General features: G+C 40.1%; 1 protein-coding gene across 7 annotated transcripts in view; it reads left to right on the top strand.

Moving 5' to 3' along the window:
• The window catches only part of mub (poly(rC)-binding protein mub), an 84,961-nt gene that overhangs the window by 50,352 nt on the left and 16,784 nt on the right, over positions 1–17,825 (top strand). For 3 of the 7 annotated variants that reach the window (XM_066739738.1, XM_066739735.1, XM_066739733.1), the window contains exons 2-7: positions 1,727–1,982; positions 7,177–7,233; positions 8,391–8,780; positions 10,143–10,553; positions 15,894–15,990; positions 16,077–16,368. In XM_066739738.1, the coding sequence (XP_066595835.1) occupies positions 1,902–1,982; positions 7,177–7,233; positions 8,391–8,780; positions 10,143–10,553; positions 15,894–15,990; positions 16,077–16,368 (1,328 nt within the window). In that variant the 5' untranslated portion in view covers positions 1,727–1,901. The remainder of the gene's footprint in view (positions 1–1,726; positions 1,983–7,176; positions 7,234–8,390; positions 8,781–10,142; positions 10,554–15,893; positions 15,991–16,076; positions 16,369–17,825) is intronic. The other 4 variants (XM_066739736.1, XM_066739734.1, XM_066739739.1 and 1 more) reach the window with 3 other exon arrangements.

Raw genomic sequence — 17,825 nt, 5'->3', positions numbered from 1 at the left:
AGTTGCGTAACAATCTTCTAAATTAAATATAAATAGACGAAAAAATAAAAATTGCATTTTTCGGGAGCAAAGAAAGTTGCACAAATAAATGGCAAATTTAACAATGACCAGTGATTTCTGTGATTGTTGGATCAAAAAGTGATGTATCGCTTTGGAAGTGTAGCAAAGTATAGGTATTGGGTGGTAAAGTGTTGTGCGTACAGGCTGATAAATAAATTTTGCACATCGCAAGACGGGGCAAGCGAGCAAGAGCACAAGAAGCCCGTCTAGTGCAGACATTGGTTGGGGCTCTTATTGAGAAAGGGACGAGTAAGGGGAACCAGCTACCTCTCCCCCTTCCCCCCTTCCTACAGTTTCTTTTAGAGCGGGAACCGAGTGTCTCGAACTCCTCTCTCGCGGCACGTTTTCACCGAGCTATCGATCGGCTAACCTACCCACTTGCAATTAACATTATCTGTCTATGAAAAATGACACTGCTCGGAATGCATCGCGAGTTACAGTCAAGTACATTAATTTTTACTTTGCAATTTAATAGTACATTTTAAATTGTGATAGGAGTAATTAATAATCCGCGTATAAACCTATCCACTTGCTGTTAAAATTATTCGTTTATGAAAAATATAATAGTGCTTGGAATGCTCCTCGAGTTAAAGTCAAGTGCAATAATTGTATACTCTGAAATTTAATTCTGTACACTAAATTAATAATCCTTGTATCAACCTACTCAGTTGCAATTAATTTTATCCGCCTGTGAAAAATAACGCTGCTCGGAATGCTCCGCGAGTTAAAACTCGGCAACATTAATTGTAAACTTTGAAATTTAAATATATATATTAAATTGTAAGAGGGAAAATTAGTATCTACGCTTAAACTTATCAACTTGCGATTAATATTATTCGCCTACGTGAAAAATAACTTCGGAATACACCGCGAGTTACAGTCAAATGCAATAACCGTAAACTTTGCGATTTAATTATATATGTACGAAATTATATAAGGAAAAATTAATAACTCAAATCTAACTTTTATGCTGGTGTGTTTACTATAGGATATATACAGGGTGTTTCTGTTTTTTCCAACGACTATGTACAGGAGAGATTTAGTATCATTATTATTATATTTACAGGCTTACTTTCGTTCGAATCGTGGTGACACGCATTTTCAGTTAGAAATTTAATTACAGCTGCAGAAAATATAATACCAGGTGCTATATAATGTTTAGTTTAATCACACCCAAAGCGCGTTGAAGGAAAACCTCTTATTTATTTTTGCAACTATAAAATTTATCAGTTATTTTGCGTAAGACCCTTTTTAATGCAAATCGAAAGACGCTGGAAAAAGGTTTTAGAACAAAAATTCGTACAATATTCATGGAGATGAAGGGAATTATAGTAAATGGTTGGGTGATTTTTATTATTACACCCTGTATAGTACCTATAGAGGAGAAACATCGAGACAGCTGCTCTGTTTGTAACCGAGTTCAACTATATATATATATATATATATATATGAACCGGGCAAATACCTGCGACGGCAATACTAGCAGTAAAATAATTTGACCGAAGCACATTGGGTCTGATTTTCAGTCGAGAAGCTTGATTGGTCAAAGAGTAAGAAGCTCTTCCTGGAAGGTTTCGTAAATAACGCGTTTACTGTTTTTCTCTCGCCAATGAAATTGATTCCGAGAAAATTGTAACTAACGTTCGAAATGTTTTGTTGTTTTCAGTGCAAGGACTGAGCCTACCTGGGAAGATTTACGAAGCACGTCCCCCGAAACCCCCCCAGCCAAAATCACTCGCCTAACCTCTCCCCTGTCCTCCTTATCCTCCTCCGCACCCTTTTCCCCCGTTAATTCCGGAAATACCTCTACCCAACGAAGTAACGCAGTACGCGAACTCGCCATGGACGGTATGGACAGCAAGCCTGTGCTCAACGATGATCCCTCGGTCACCCTGACCATCCGCCTTATCATGCAGGGCAAGGTAATTCTAACGATGCTTTACAATTTCAAGTTTAACATTTTTCTTCCGCCTATTCTTTTTACTTGCTTACAGCTTTACTCGAGTTCATTTTTAATCCCCTCAATTTTCTCTTTCATAGAGGACGAGACTGTAGCTTCGAAAATTGTCGATCGAACGAGGAGTTTAAAAATTATTATATTTTTACTTGTAATCTCGAAAGAGCAATATGGAAGAAAATCAATTGACTCGACAGTGACCCTCGACGTCACTCTAAATATCAATCTTCCAAATATGCATCAGGGCAGAGTAACACACGATCGATGCCTCAGATTTTCCAAGAAATATCCTGTCTCGCTCCTAGAATCACCATAATATTTTACAGCTTTGTTCTCGTTACCCGTTTACCCCCACTCCTTGTTTCTCTTTAAGACAGAGCGACATCTAGCGAGTCGCTGCATCGTTACTTTGGCAGCTTGGGTTTTCCCGCCAAAAAGTGTGTACGTTCTTGCTCGGTCGACGCTTGACTCTCCCGGAGCGCGCATCGCTCTCTCTCTCTCTCTCTCCCTCCCTCCCTCCCTCCCTCCCTCCCTCCCTCCCTCTCCCTCCTGATTTTCCACCACGACACGCTTTATCCCCTGCAATCGCTTCTCTTTCACGATCCCCTTGAGCCACGCAGCCTCTTCATGCTCGTCAAAAGAGCTCGAAGGATAAATCTCGTTACACCAAAAAGCGTTTTCTTCTGCTCTCCTTTCTTTCGATCGTTGCCCCTCGATCCTTGCGTTCTTTCAAAGCGACGGTTGAGAAGGTAACCTCTCCCTACGCGAGAGTAACGAGAAAGGTTCTTCTTTCACATTCCCCACGCGTTACTTGGTATAAAAAACCTTGCAAATGGTTAAACGTCTTGGGCTACAATTTCTTTAATTTTATTTTCTATAAAATAATCTCTTATACGAAGAAACAATATTTTCTTCTGTTTTCAATTTCTTCTCTCACTCGCTATACGTATTCTTGTTTTCTATACGTTGCTATTATAAAAGATCGTGCAATTGGTTAAACATAGAGAGCTAAAATTTGGTTTCCCACAAAAAATTCTCACGTTAACAAGAAAAATCTCCTTCAATCTTTATTAAATTTCCTCGGATCGCTGTGTTTCTCCACAACAATAAGATATTCTAAAAGTGGGATTTAGAAGATTGATTCTTGTCCTTCGCACACGTTGTTCGAAAAGCCTTTCTTGCAATTGCAAGGTGAAGGGTGGGGAGTGCTGCTGCACCCCTTCCCCCTATTTCGTGCAAAATAAATATGTCTCGCCGCGTTTTTGGCCAATAGCAGCAGGCACTATGTCCAATGACGAAGAAACAGGGAGAGAGACGTGCGCTGGCTGAGACTGGGAAATGAGCCAGGGCCCAACGCCAATCGCTCGTCGTCGAATTATCGCCATTTCATTATCCTCCTCTCGATGGCCTAAAGATGGCGCGGCGCACTTTGGCTAACAAGGAAGTAGACGGTACGATGCTACTAGTCTCAGTCGGCGAGCATGAATTTTTCAGCGAGACCCTCCCCCCTCCTAACAAGGAATAATTTACCTCTCTACACCGAGAAACGATCGCATCGCGTGACTCAAATATACTCAGCGTCCTGCGAGTGTTACGCACAAAATTCCCATCTCCCTAATTATGTAGGATATTCTTCTCTAATTTTCTGGAAAATTCTCTAACGAAGGCGAACAATGATTTCTTCGCGCGTTTTAATGTCATTAAAAATTTCGTCTTTCAAGAGGATTGGCAATTTTATTTTCCCCAGATTTTGCTAAAAATCAATAAAATTATTTTCTATTTCTCTTTAATGCTTTAACGAGATAAATTGTATATTTTTCTCGCATCGTTTGGACGATTAGTATATGTACATATATATACTAGTGATAATTACGCCGCAACGATACTGTTTCTCCAAAAGTCTATGTATAGTTAACTCGTTGGAGTAACGTCATGGTCATTCCTATATGTACATATAGTAGTCTGCGTGGAGTATCGGAGGGAAATCCTGGCCGAAATCCAAACTGTGCTTTATCCTGTCATTTCCAACCTTTCCCTCCTTCCGCCATCGATTTCACCTCGAGATTAGTAAAAAAATACCCCCCCCCCTTATTTTCCACTTATTTCCTCCTTCAGCCTCTCAATAAATTCTTACGAAAAAAAAGCACATTTGTATTGCTTCCAAACCGATCAATCGTTGTACCGGAACTACTCTTATCTCTTATCATTAAATTATTCTGCTTCTGTTTGTACACATGATACCGGTCCCTCGTGCGATAATATGTACTTCTGTTTTACACTGCACGTACACAGAGAAACATCTCATCCGTCACAGACTGGACCGATAGAAGCGCAGAAAAGTCTCTACTAACTTTTAACGACGTTAATAATTCACTTTGGGTATATACAATTTACTCGTGACATTCCATTTTGCAGAGCAGAAGCAGCACAGACTGTTTTATTTATGCTGCTAAACCATTGAAATAGAGAAGGAACGAAATGAGCGAGTTTGCATTCGCAATGGATATGGCGATATCGTCGCGACCAAGTAGATCCTACACCAGCGGAATAACTGGCAAAAATCCAACCTAAGTACTCTACCCCTCGCTCTCCTTTTCCTCTCTTTGTCACTGTTTACGCTTATTGCCTATGTGGCTGTGTTGTTTCTTCTTGAAATTTGTCGGTGACCGATCTCTGCTACTTATGTGCTGCTGTCATTCAATAACAAACTTCTGCGAAATTTTTAATCGTTTTATTATTCTATGTCCACGTGGCTTTTTTTCATCAAGATACTAGTTCGTTTTTATCACTGTTTACGTTCATTGTTTATATGGTTTTTTTTTGTCTCGAAATTCTTCGTTGACCGATCTCAGCTGTTTCTGCTTCTGTCATTCAATAACAAACCTCTGGGAAATTTTTAATCGTTTTATTATTCTATCTATATCCACGTGGCTTTTTTTTTATCGAGAGACTAATTCATTTTTATCCCTGTTTTTATTTATTGCCCGTGGGGCTGTGTTTTTTCTTGAAATTTGTGGTTGACTGATGTCTGCTACTGCCACTGAATAACAAATATATGGGAGATTTTTAGTCGAGTTTTATCATGCTATCTATGCCCACGTGGCCTTTTTCTTCACCGAGACACCAGTCAATTTTTGTTAGAACGCTTCGCTCGCTTTTCTGGAAATTTCTTCCTTCCTGCAATTCTGGAGAGAGAGAGAGAGAGAGAGCTGGAGCAAAGCCATGGCCACTGGCCAAGCAGCCAACCAACCCCTCTCGAATCTACCAGCGAACACAGCCAATCTTTTTCTCTATACTGGATCCAGCGAGCAATTCCCTTACCAATGAACCAAGCCTCGATCACAAACGACAACTTGCTGCTGCTTGGCTTGTACAATTTTCAAGAAGAAACGATTAAAAAAGAGTCACTTGTTATGGCCACGTGCCAGAGGATCTACTCTCCTTGACAATTTACCTTAATTATCGATTTCAAAATTTACAATTTTACACGAGAACTGCGTTACGTTATAAAAAACCCACAATCGACAAAGAAAAATTTCAAGGACCATCCTCTCCATAAAAACCTCGTCGAATCTTACAAAAAACAATCACAGCAAAACAAATGCCACTTGAAAAATCACCAAGTTCCAAAAACTCGACTCCAATTAAAAATGCATCTCGAGCGATAATGAAAAAAACCTAGTGATAAAATTACACTATATTTACACTCAAGATTCCTCGCTATAATTAATTAAAGAAATTAACGAGATGGAAAATTGTAAGCTCGTTAAAGCAGGAAACGTTGCGCGAATTCCGTGGAGTTAATAGAGAGCTAAAGTTAGGATAGTTTTTGACTTTGTTTTTTATACAGGGGTTGGAACGCGCAACTTGGATCGAATCGTAGGACAGTCCGAGGGGCGTAGAAGAAGCTGGGGGGAGGGGGGAGGGTATTATAGTATTAGTGTAGCGAGACGCTGGCATTTCGAGCGCCAAGTCCGCGTGGGCATAGTTTCTAAGTATAGAGAGGAGGGGGGAGTACGGATGCCTAATGCAACACTACAGCAGTTTGAAGTTTGTTTAGTGGCAAGACACGGTGCACGTAGACCGTGCGTGGATGATGCTAGTGGTAGTTGTAGTGGTAGGCTAGACGCTGCTCTGACATTATCGCGGGGTCAAAACGTGTCAGAGAATATCCGAGACTCGACTCGACTGGACACTCACTGCTACTCGTTGCTCGCTGCTTCTCGCTCCTCGGACCCCGTGCATCGTGCAACCATGACTAATTTTAGACCTTGGCTCAATGCAAATGCGAATTTCATTCTACCTACTCTCAAACGTCTCTCTCCAGGCTTTTCCACTCACACGTACACATATGCACACGTCTAGCACACTGTCTTTTCTTCGACAGTAGTAAAAATGATGAATTTTTAACGGAACCAATTATAATTATTCGCCATTTTTCGTTTGGGAAATCGAGCGATTTTTATGAAGCATTGTTTCGTTTGTCTTGCGGAGCCTGGAAAATCGATGGAAAATTGTTAATCGAGGAATAATTTTCTGTCGATTAATAGGTTTTTGAGGTGTAGATTAGTTGGAGAATCAGAGTGTTTGGTATTTGGATTATAATTATTTAGAATTTTTATTTAGATAAGAAACTTTTTGCAAATTTTGCGGAATCTAAAAAAAATCAATGCAAAATCTTTAAACGAGCCCGAGAAAATCCTTTTCCTTGTTCCCTTGTCCCTAAATCTTACTAGGCACATTTTCCTCGTTTCTTAGAAAAACTTAAATTATTTTAAGTTATTCGTTAAATAAAAATATCAATTTTTACAAGGCAACGATTATAAATCGTGCCCACAGTCTAAAAAATGAATACAAAATCTTTAAACGAATCAAAGAAAATCCACCTTATCATTTGTAAGGCACGTTTCGCCTACTTATTACAAAAATCTATAAAAATTACAAGTATTCAGAATTATATCAATGAGCTATAAAAAGAGGAATGTTAATAAAGCTATAATGACAAATTCTGTCGAGTGCGATAAATCAATAAAGTGACTTTAAACGAGCCGGAGAGAATCCTCCGTGCATGTCTGTGCCTTTACGAGGTACACGTTTCGCTTAGTTGGCATGAAAAGAAGCTGATGCATTTTTAACATTATATTTTTCTTCTGTTACAGGAGGTCGGCAGTATTATTGGAAAGAAAGGAGAGATAGTGAAGAGGTTCCGTGAAGAGGTAAACGGATTAATGCTCTCCCACCCTCCTCCCCCTTTGCGCGTGTATGTCTGTATGTTTGCTGCGTATCGAAGAGCCGAAAGAGCACGCAAGAATACGGGAAAAGAGAGAAAATAGTGAAGGAGCGCACACAGCGAATGCATCGTACTAATAAAAACTTTGCTTGGTCTTCCCTGGCAAAAGTTCATCATTTTCACTTTGATACACTGTAAATCTCTGTGGAGATGCTGAGAAACGTTGCTGCGAATGTTGCGATGCAGGCTAATGGCTCATTGTGTTTAAAATGGGAAACTAAACTCACTGAGATGATTATAGATTGTGATCCGCCCACTCGTTTGTGGAGTGACTCTTTCTTATAGAGATATAGATTGTAAATCGAGGCAAAATGTTCCTATTTGAGAAATGGCCAGAGGAACGCGCTAAGATGATTATATATGAACGCTGTTACGTAATAATGAGTCTAGTCATGATTGTATTCTTGTCGAGTAATTAAACAAATAGTTGGTCAACTTCTGTGTACGTATCGACCTAATTTTTGGCTGATTAATTCGGTAGCAGTTGCCATTGCGATTTAAATAAAATTTTGAGTATTTTGGGATAAAAATTGCGAGTACATGCAGCTGTAAAGAGATTTGGACCAACTCGTTATTGCTTAACACAGTCCGTACAAGGCTCACCACAGTTGAAATGCGTCAGAATATAGATGTAAATAGACACGCGTATACTTTGACTGTTATAATTATAAAAATTTTGTACAAGACCTTTCAGTGCAAAAATGATAGAAAAGGACCTATACTCGAAATTGTAGTATCTCTCACAGTTACGCAAATACCTTTGAATTGAATTTATATTACGAGTCGTTTAGACTGGCGGACCCTCTGGATCGATCCACCCACTCGCTTCTCGAGTGCGACTCTTTCATATCGAGATTGCAACTGCATTAAAGCGTTCCCATTTAAGCAGAATAATTAACAATTAATTTGGTCCGTGTAACATCTGCTTTCCACGATACACATTGTAAAACTAGAATACCCAGTTCGACGCTTATGATTCTACGCTATTTAACGCATAGTTATAATTTACGTAGGAAGATAGGAGAGGCAAGCAGTGTGTCGATTTTGTGCTCGAGTGACTAAAGTAAATGTTGAATTTTGCAGTCTGGCGCCAAGATCAACATCTCGGACGGTTCCTGTCCCGAACGAATAGTGACTGTCACCGGACCCACCAACTCCATCTTCAAGGCATTCACGCTGATATGCAAGAAATTCGAGGAATGGTGCTCCCAGTTTCACGACATGAACCAGGGCGGTGCTGGCGGTGTACCGAGGCCACCAATCACTCTGAGACTCATCGTGCCAGCCTCCCAGTGCGGCTCGCTCATCGGTAAAGGAGGATCGAAAATCAAGGAGATCCGAGAAGTCACCGGAGCATCGATCCAGGTCGCTTCGGAGATGCTGCCCAATTCGACGGAACGTGCGGTTACCATTTCTGGTACCAGCGAGGCCATCACACAATGCATATACCACATCTGCTGCGTTATGCTAGAGGTATACCATCATCTTTGAGAGAGACACACAAGTCCGCCCCGTCGAGTCAAGAGCGAGCCTTTACCGATCCTGAAACAAGCGACCAACGAGAACTTGATCGAATTTTCTGCTATACATTATAGCGTGACAAATATGTGTATAAAGCTAGCAATTGTTGTGATTATACTTGTATTATAGTTTTTAGGAAGTTTAGGTAGATGCGATATAACATTATAATTTTGCAAAGAATTTGATTAAACAATGGAAATCCTTTGTTATTCGATATAAGTAGAGAAGTATATTTGCATGCGGCTGACAGTCTAGAAATTGTTGACACAGAAGTTTTTGTGTAATATTTGTTGTAACTATACTCGTCTTATCGTTTTTACACAAATATTCCTGAATACATATTTGTTTTTTAGTTTAGTGACCAATGCACAAAGTTTAGATTGATGCAGTCTAATATTAAAGCTTTGCAAAGAATTCCTCTATTACTATATAGCAAAAGAAACACGTGTATACACAGCTGATACTTTATGAATTGTTGATAGAGAAGCTTCTGTATAATATTTGCTCCTGCTACACTCGCGTCATCGTCTCTACATATAATTACTCGTGACTATATGAGTTGTATAGCTGCGAAACTGTACATTTTTATATTTTTTAAAACTATTTTTATTGCATTTTCTTATACAGAGTGTCAGTACCTATTGTAAAAAAATCTCGTTTCAGAATATAGACAGTAATTTTTTATGAGAAAAAATAAGGGCACGCAACATATGTATACCAAATGGTGTAAAAAAGAACTTTACAACTGTACACCTTATATTTTCGTTTCTTGATTTAACAAAGGATTTCCAAAAACAATAGAAACCCTCTATTATATAGTATACGAAGAGAAGCATATAAATAGAAAACTGATAATCTATCAAAACCTTGGTAAAATTCTTGTAAATGAAATTTGCTCCAGCTACACTCGAGTCATCGTCTTTACATAATTAATAAGTCTACCTTACGTACTAATTTCCTAGCTTAGCAAGCAATTTAGAAAGTTAAGAAGCTGACGATTTAGTCTAATATTAAAGTTTAGTAAAGAAAAGCTATTCCCAAGACTGTTATGAGGAAGAATCCAGAGTGTAGCAAGTTGGTAGCGCTCTTTCAATAGAATTACCAAAAACCCTATATCTGTATAAAAGTCAAAGGGTTTCTATTAACTCGTTGGTTCGCTCATTATCATTTCGAATAAGATCCGCAAGACTCGCTCTCAAACATCGCCCCTAATAGAATAAAACGAAGAAGAAGATGAAGAGTGTGGAGTAGGAGGAGGAAGTACGTTGATAATAAAAACGCACTGGTTGCGTGTTTGTTTCTTGTCTGTTTCAGTCCCCTCCCAAAGGTGCCACGATCCCTTATCGCCCCAAACCCCAAGTTGGTGGGCCAGTGATCCTGGCTGGTGGGCAAGCCTACACCATCCAGGGTAATTACGCGGTGCCCGCCCACTCGGACGTAAGTACAGTATTGCCATTGCCGGCGCCCGCTGCCGGGCACAACCACCCACCCTCGCTGAACGCCCAAACTTTGACCACCTCGCCCTTCGCGGCTCACCCCTCCTCCTCCTCAGCCTTTGCCGCTTCTCACGGGCATCCACTCCTATCCACGGCCCACCTCGCCACCCCACATCATCCTCTACACCCGAGCCCCTTACACGCCAGCGTGGCAGGCCTCGCCGACCCCCTGCTGAAGAGTGGACACTTGCAGGCAGCCCTCCCGCCCGCACACCTCGTGGCAGATGCCGTAAGTCTTTTGTTTTTCGTGACCCGCCACCACCACCATATTACCACCACCATCACCACCTTCTATACTCTGCTCTCCGTCCGTCTCAGTCCGTTACCACAGTCGACACACGAAACACTTTTTCTCGTTCTGTTCAAATTGCCAGATATACTAAATGTATACAGGCATCCTCTTCTATTTCCATCTCTCTCTCTCTATATATATATATATTATATATATTATAAATATACTACCTCTTGTATCATATGTCTCTGTACACCATCTATACACGATTCTCATTCTTATTCTTCTTTTCACAGTCCTCGTCAATGTGTACACGATTAGCTGCTCTCTCGTATCCAAAGACCCGAGGCTACTGGCCTGCTCCAGATTCATCCGTGAGGACGTGTGTGCAAATATTCTACAGAGAGAGGAGACAAAGAAACACGAATAGCGTATAGCCAATTGCAGCGATGCTTTGGTTTCCACTCGCTGGAAGGATTCCCCACGTCCTTGCGGTTAAACCTAGCGGGATAAACTTCAACGCACTGCAGATTTTTGGGGATCGATTCTTCAGTGATTGAACTCCGTCAATCTTGCCGTTGATTTATCCATGGCCATGCGCCTCGATTCCGCATAGATTTATTCTGTTCCGTTATACGCGCCGAAATCTCCTAGAATATTGTTAACCCTTTCCTTCTCTGAATTCACCTTGAAAGTACCCTTGCAATCTTCCTTTGTTTGTGCCAACGCCTTAGGCTTTATTGTAATTAACCGTTCGACCAGTTTAGCTGCAATTATTCTCCCTAGCTTTTTGTATTTTTAATACTGTAGAGATGTCTTTGTTTGTTTGGACCATGTTAACCGCAGTTAAACACTGTTAACTCTTTACTGTGCAGTGATATATATATTTGCAATATCTTTTCGTCAATGATATTCTTTATATCTGGCTTCACTTTAACGAATAATTGTTTAAATTTTATTTTTATAAGACCTTAATATACTTAGTGAAGAAATTTAAAAAAATAATTTGTTGAAAGTGAAACGGGGTTATTAAACAACTCCTAAGAAAACAGTATTACATATATACATCAAAATGCAGTAAAGAGTTAGTCGTCTTATATGGTCGAGTCGCCTCCACTCGTCTGTGTCAACGTGGAAAAGAAATTTTTTTTCCATAATGCAACGAAGAGGCGGGACTCGTAATTTTGCTCACTCACTCTCTCTCTCTCCCTATCTCTCTCTCTCTCTCTCACTTACTCACTCACTCACTCACTCATTCACTCACTATGTATAATCTTGTCGTACCGCATGTGTGAGAGCCTCCAATTTTTCGTTTTGTACCAACGCTTCTTCTCCGTCTATTTCATAGGCGCCTGTGTCCTTCCTTGCATGCTCGCACTTGTTTTGCCAATCACGAGGATGTCTACAGCTGCTTGCCATCCTTCGCGTTGCACAAATTCGTTGCACGACGAGCGAAAAGAATGCGAGCAATGCGAGAAATAAGCATGCAAACTTGGCCAATCACGAGTACGAATGGATCGATGCGTCGACGCTTTCCAACCTCACCGGAAATTATCTCGCTCTGTGCTCTTCTCTCTCTCCTTTCGAGAAGACGGTGCATCGTGTGCGATAGCAGCGTTAAATAACGAGAAACTCCCTTTCAATCGCACACTCCATTAACTTATCTTCGCTGTTTTTTCTTTCCTCGAATACGTCGCTGTTTGCGAAAAATGAAAAAAATACGCGTTTCTCAGTGTTACCGAGTCTCGTCAATGCTACTGTTTCTCCGAGCTTTCATTTCTAAATGAGCCGAAAAGCTCCTGCGTCTCTGCCTTTTGATGAAAATTTCCAATGACCGAATTGTTTTACTTGATAACGAGAAAGCTAGATTACTCTTTTGTAAATTTCCCTCGAAAGCGTCTCGCTTGATTCGTTTGTACTCGATGAGTCGCTTAAGCTATGCTTTTCCTAAATGCAAAATTTTATACGCTATTTAATAATTATCCGCATTTTACCGGAATATGTTTACTTAATAACGAGACAGGAAAAGTTATTCTTTTGGAAATTTTCTCCAAAAACGTTTCGCTTCATTCATTTGTACTCTGTGTCGCGTACACTATGCTTTTTCAACACACAAATCTGTATATACTATGTAATAAGTTTGTCGCAAAGTTTCCTTCAGCGTTGAGAGGACATCTCGAAGAGAGAAGAATCTCAGCTGGAAGGAAGCGAATCGTTGGTTTTGTCGGAGGAGACTCTCGAAGGCTTTGCAAAGCTTCCTCGGAGTTTTCCTGCGACAAAACTAACTCTGCTAAGTTGGCACGAATGCTTACTCACGGGTCGCACAATGCATTCTTCGCGATAATGCCATGTCGCGTTGGATCCGGCCAGAAAGAACGATTCGCGACTCTGTTGAGTGAAAGGAGAGAGTAATTTTGTCAACCAACACGAGAGCTCGAAAGAAACATTTTTTATTATCGAGAATATAAATTTTTACTGTCAAATGCAAGGTCTATTCGAGTCGAATGATTATTTTTTAACGTTCGACAGTCGCTATGTTGGAATATCACCTTAGAACGTCGCTTAAAAAATACTACGATTTGTTAAAGCGAGTAACAGTTTAGGTCAACAATCGTGTTAACACAATTTGTAATCAGCTTTTTCTCCTTCTCATTTGACTCTTAAACTCGAGCACCAATGACGTATCTCAAAGGTCTATATAGTATGTAAAATCGCGATCACTCAGAGAGAAGCGTCGCTGCAAACCGATTAATTCGTCCGCAGACTAACACAATTAGCACCGAGCTTTCACGTGGATGTTTGCAAATTTGTAGCGCGTTTTTGCGCGAGCAGCAGGAAACGATGAAAATCAAACATTACTGCAACGTTCCTGCTGACACGGTGAATTATTAGAAGGGTGTATTTGTAATTCTCTTGCGCCATCGTCGAGACAAATTCGCAATTGAAAACTCGCCTTTGCTAATTTCCCAACTATTCCGGCTGATTAGTTAATCGTGGCTATAAACTACTAAACTACTGCGAAATATCAATGCCTAGCACACTGCGACTATTGATTGCAATATTCTCGCTTTAAGATGGTGGAACGCTCTACTCTCGCGCTTTGCTTTACTGGCTACTAAAAAAAAATGGAAATGCTTTTCTATGCGCTTTTCAACGACCAACGACTGACACGGAATCCGACTTCCTCAATTTCGCTCACGCAAAATAAGCGAGGAGCAAGGTCGAGAGAGAATTATTTTATAAGGGGAACGAGGCTCTGATGAAGCAAAGGAAGAAATTCTAACAGGATCCGACGTTTTGCCTGAGAATCTTTTTATCATTTTCTTTTTTCATCTTCTTTTTCCACCTCTCTTATCAAATCTTCCAGCGAATGCTCTTTGGGGATGGGTTGGTTGATCGAGAGCAGCAAAATAAGAACACTTTTTTAAGATAAAGACCAATATGCATGAGTGGCACGAGCAAAGGTAGACTATCTAGGTATACTATTCTTATTATTACTACTATACTACTACTACTACGTTACGCTTTTTATCTATCTCTCACGATCCTGTCTATTATAATACTCTCAGAGTTTTTCAGTCTGCTTGATGATATATTTTCATAGCTTATCAAACAAAACTACTCACGTTTCTTCGCTTTTTTCTTGGCTCGTACGTCACATCTAATATCAGCCTTTTTTATATTTTATTGGTTTTTTCACACACGCAAATCCTTGCCCATGTATACAAGATAACATTCGATCCTTGATCCCTGTCTAAATTCATTTTAATAATTTTCTAGTAATTTAATACGAAAGCCAGTTGCAAGCTCGGCTTTTCAAAATGCATTTTCTCGATGCTGTCTTCACTTGGAATCTCGGATAATCTCGCTACTTTTCTACTTTTCCAACCAAATTCTCTTCCCTCGGTTATCCGTTATCTCCCCCCCCCCCCCCCCTGCATCAGCATCTTACGTAGAACAGAGCATGGCTTTCGGCACTCTTTCAACTACGATTAGCGAGGAGTTTGCGCGAGGGTGGGCTGCCCCCCTTACACTTATTTAATTGTAACTCTTAATTCCCCCTAAGCAGGTTTCAAAATTTAATAGATACTCTTGTAAATGCACGAAGATGTATAAATCGTGTTAGAAATTTAGGCTTATACGAGCATTGTAAAATAGGCCAATATCCCATATTCGTTTTGAACAGGACCGTTTTTTATTTGTTATATTCGGATAATTCTATTTTTTTTCCTTTTAGTTTATAGAAAATTCAGAAGCATTTTTAGCTCTCTGATTGGCCTCTTGGTGCGCTGAAAAATTCACTGAATACTTTGTTTGATTATGATTGTTAATTATTCTTAAAATGCTTTAAAATTAATTAACATGTCGTAATTAAACTCTTACTACTGTTAAATGCACGTAGATCGATCTAGACGAAATCATGAATATATTAAAATCATGGTAGAAGTTTGGATTTCCTTAGAAGAATTGCAAAACTATTCCATAATGGTCAGGGCAGGACGTTTTATTTTTTTTTTATGTTTCTCACTAAATTAATTTTATTTTATAGAGAAATCAGAAGTATATCGAACCTCTCTCGTTATTTGCCTTCTGGCAACAAAAAATTACATTCAATTCTATGTTTTTAGCATAGGTACATATAGAAGTCCTTGGAACCATCCGGATTCTCCCTCCAGCCTCTCCTTCCGAGTCGAGCACATTGCTAGAAAAGTGCAGTGAAAACTCCTATTGTTTCAGTACATTATTTTACTCTCATCTCTATCAATTATAATTTTATTATTATCAAAATATACCAGTAACGTAGAATCCATAGAAAAAAAAATCGCCCACGCTCTTTCAAAGCAAAGAAAATAAAACACTGTATATATAATATAAAAAATAAAAAATTTCCCAAGTCTTGGAACGAGTAAATATATCAAGATTGATCGAGGATGAATAAAGAAAAAGACTGCGGTTCAAGTCCCTGTGAGTTAACGAGGAAGAAGTGCAGTGATAAGAGTAAAGAAGGCAGATAAGGAAGGAAAACCGGGGTGAATTCCAGGAAGTCGAGAGTCCTCGGTCGCGCGGTCGTTTGAAACTCGTAAAGAAAGAAAGGAGGAGGTAGTAGACGGGATATTGGCTGGATCCTCCAGTGCGAGTTTTGCGAGGAAGCACAGGCAAATTAAACTCTTGTCTCTCGTATTATTCCAGTACATACATATATATATATATATATATATATACATTGGTACTTTTAATGATTGTCTGAATAGCTCCTTGAATATTCCCACCGTCCGTCAAGCTCTCAACGTCCAATCTTCCTCTTCAGCAATGATTCCCTCATGGTTTTGTTTTCAGATGGGCAAGCTGGGTAGCAACCCTCTGGCAGGACTAGCGGCCTTGGGACTGGGAGGTCTGGCTACACCCGCGAATACCGGTGGACTCAACCCGGCAGGTGAGCTTCTCATTCGTCTCAATCTTACCATTCAACAAAGTCATATCGCTCTACTGTCTTCTCACACGACTGATGTTTTAATAAAGGGATGGTTCCAGCTCTTGCAGCGCTTGCTGGAAGTCAGCTACGCAGTAGCAACACTAACAGGCAACAGCCAGCGGCGAACAATCAGACGCACGAAATGACAGTGCCGAACGAGTTGATTGGATGTATAATTGGTAAAGGTGGTACCAAGATCGCCGAGATTCGTCAGATATCCGGTGCCATGATCAGGATCAGTAATTGCGAGGAGAGAGAGGGTGCTGCAACGGACCGCACCATCACCATCACGGGCAATCCGGACGCTGTCGCTTTGGCACAGTATCTCATCAACATGAGGTGAGTCCACTCGATCCGATCGATCAAGCTTATTTACTTGCAATTTCTCGATCGATCGATCCATCAGTTTTTAATAACTACCAGCTACGATTTTAATAGCCCGTAGAAACACCGGAGTTAGAAACGTACATCCGGTGTTTCTTCAAGGCTTACAACTATACTTTTAAAACTCTCATCGGGGAAAGAAAAATCCTATCAATAAAACTCGTCCCGGCTACGTTTTACGTTGGATCTCGTAACACATACCCTTTCAAATTTTTATCTGTCCTTTTTTTTCTATATATATTTTTTTTCATTGTTTCTTTCTGATAATTGATAATACCTGTGGTAGTGTATCTATTGTAGAGTCTTGTAAATCAAGCTCGTGGCTATCGTCGACCACGATAGAAACGCCGTGGTCGAGGTGCCTCGCGTTATAACTTGTGTTACGGTTACTCCTCGTTACGATATTGCAAGGTCTATTCGTTATCGTGGTTATTTTTCTGTAGAAATTGAAGGGAACGAGAATCCACTCATTCTTGGAACATCGTGACGAAGAGTCTTACCAAACGTGTTGGTGTTACACGGTTGTTTATCTTTTTTCTACTCTGTTATTGTTTTATTGTAATAATTATATGCTTGTTATTGTTTTAGAGTGAGATTAGAAAATATATATTCTGTTATGATGTAAATTGACTTCTCGTGTAACGCCATATCGATTGGCTAATGTAGGACAGGTGAGGTAGTTGATAAGGACAGGAAAAGAGAGAAAGAGAGAGTGAGAAAGAGAGAATGGATAAAACACATCTCAGCAGCACCAAAGGCAACAATGGAACACGTCGATGGGACTACCGTGAGAAGAAAAGTTGCTCGATCGTGAGGCGGAAGAGGATCTTAATCCTTTGTTTCCAGGTCCTGCTATCCAGGTCCAGTACCCTGAGTATCCTGCAGATTCAACTCCGTTCAACAATCTCTTCCTATTGTCGCTGGCTGTCCTTTCAAGTAAACGAAACCGATAAAGAAAGAGTAGTAATGGATCGATGACAGAGGACAGTCATTCGCCTCACTGGCGAATCCTTATGGTCCCGCATACAAACGTCTCTCGCACACACAAATCCTGCCTTCAATTCGATTATTTAATGGATCCGAATTATCCTTCGCGTCTATAGGCAAATATATTCGCAATGGAGAACTGCAGGGTTCAACGGAATTTAAGAGAATTCTATATATAATTTATTCCAGTGAACCATTTGTTTTACCTCTGCCTTTATAAACGCCTCTCGTGCTTCTCACTTTAATTTCGTGCTTTCATATGCTGCTGTTACCATTGCTTTCGGAGCAAATTATTCGATTCCTTTAATAATTATTGTGCATCCTGTATTACACATTTTAATATTTCGATTCAGCAAACACTGACTTTTTGTTCGATCGTTCAATTGCGAGAGTCTCGCGACAGAGATGCTTACCTGTAATTGATA

This window comes from Prorops nasuta, unplaced genomic scaffold, assembly GCF_024137725.1.
Source record: "Prorops nasuta isolate Cenicafe-Biocafe unplaced genomic scaffold, Cenicafe_Pnas_1.2 PNAS00021, whole genome shotgun sequence".
Taxonomy (NCBI): domain Eukaryota; kingdom Metazoa; phylum Arthropoda; class Insecta; order Hymenoptera; family Bethylidae; genus Prorops; species Prorops nasuta.
Note: the sequence above shows the minus strand (reverse complement) of the source record. Positions and strands in the feature narration are given on the sequence as shown.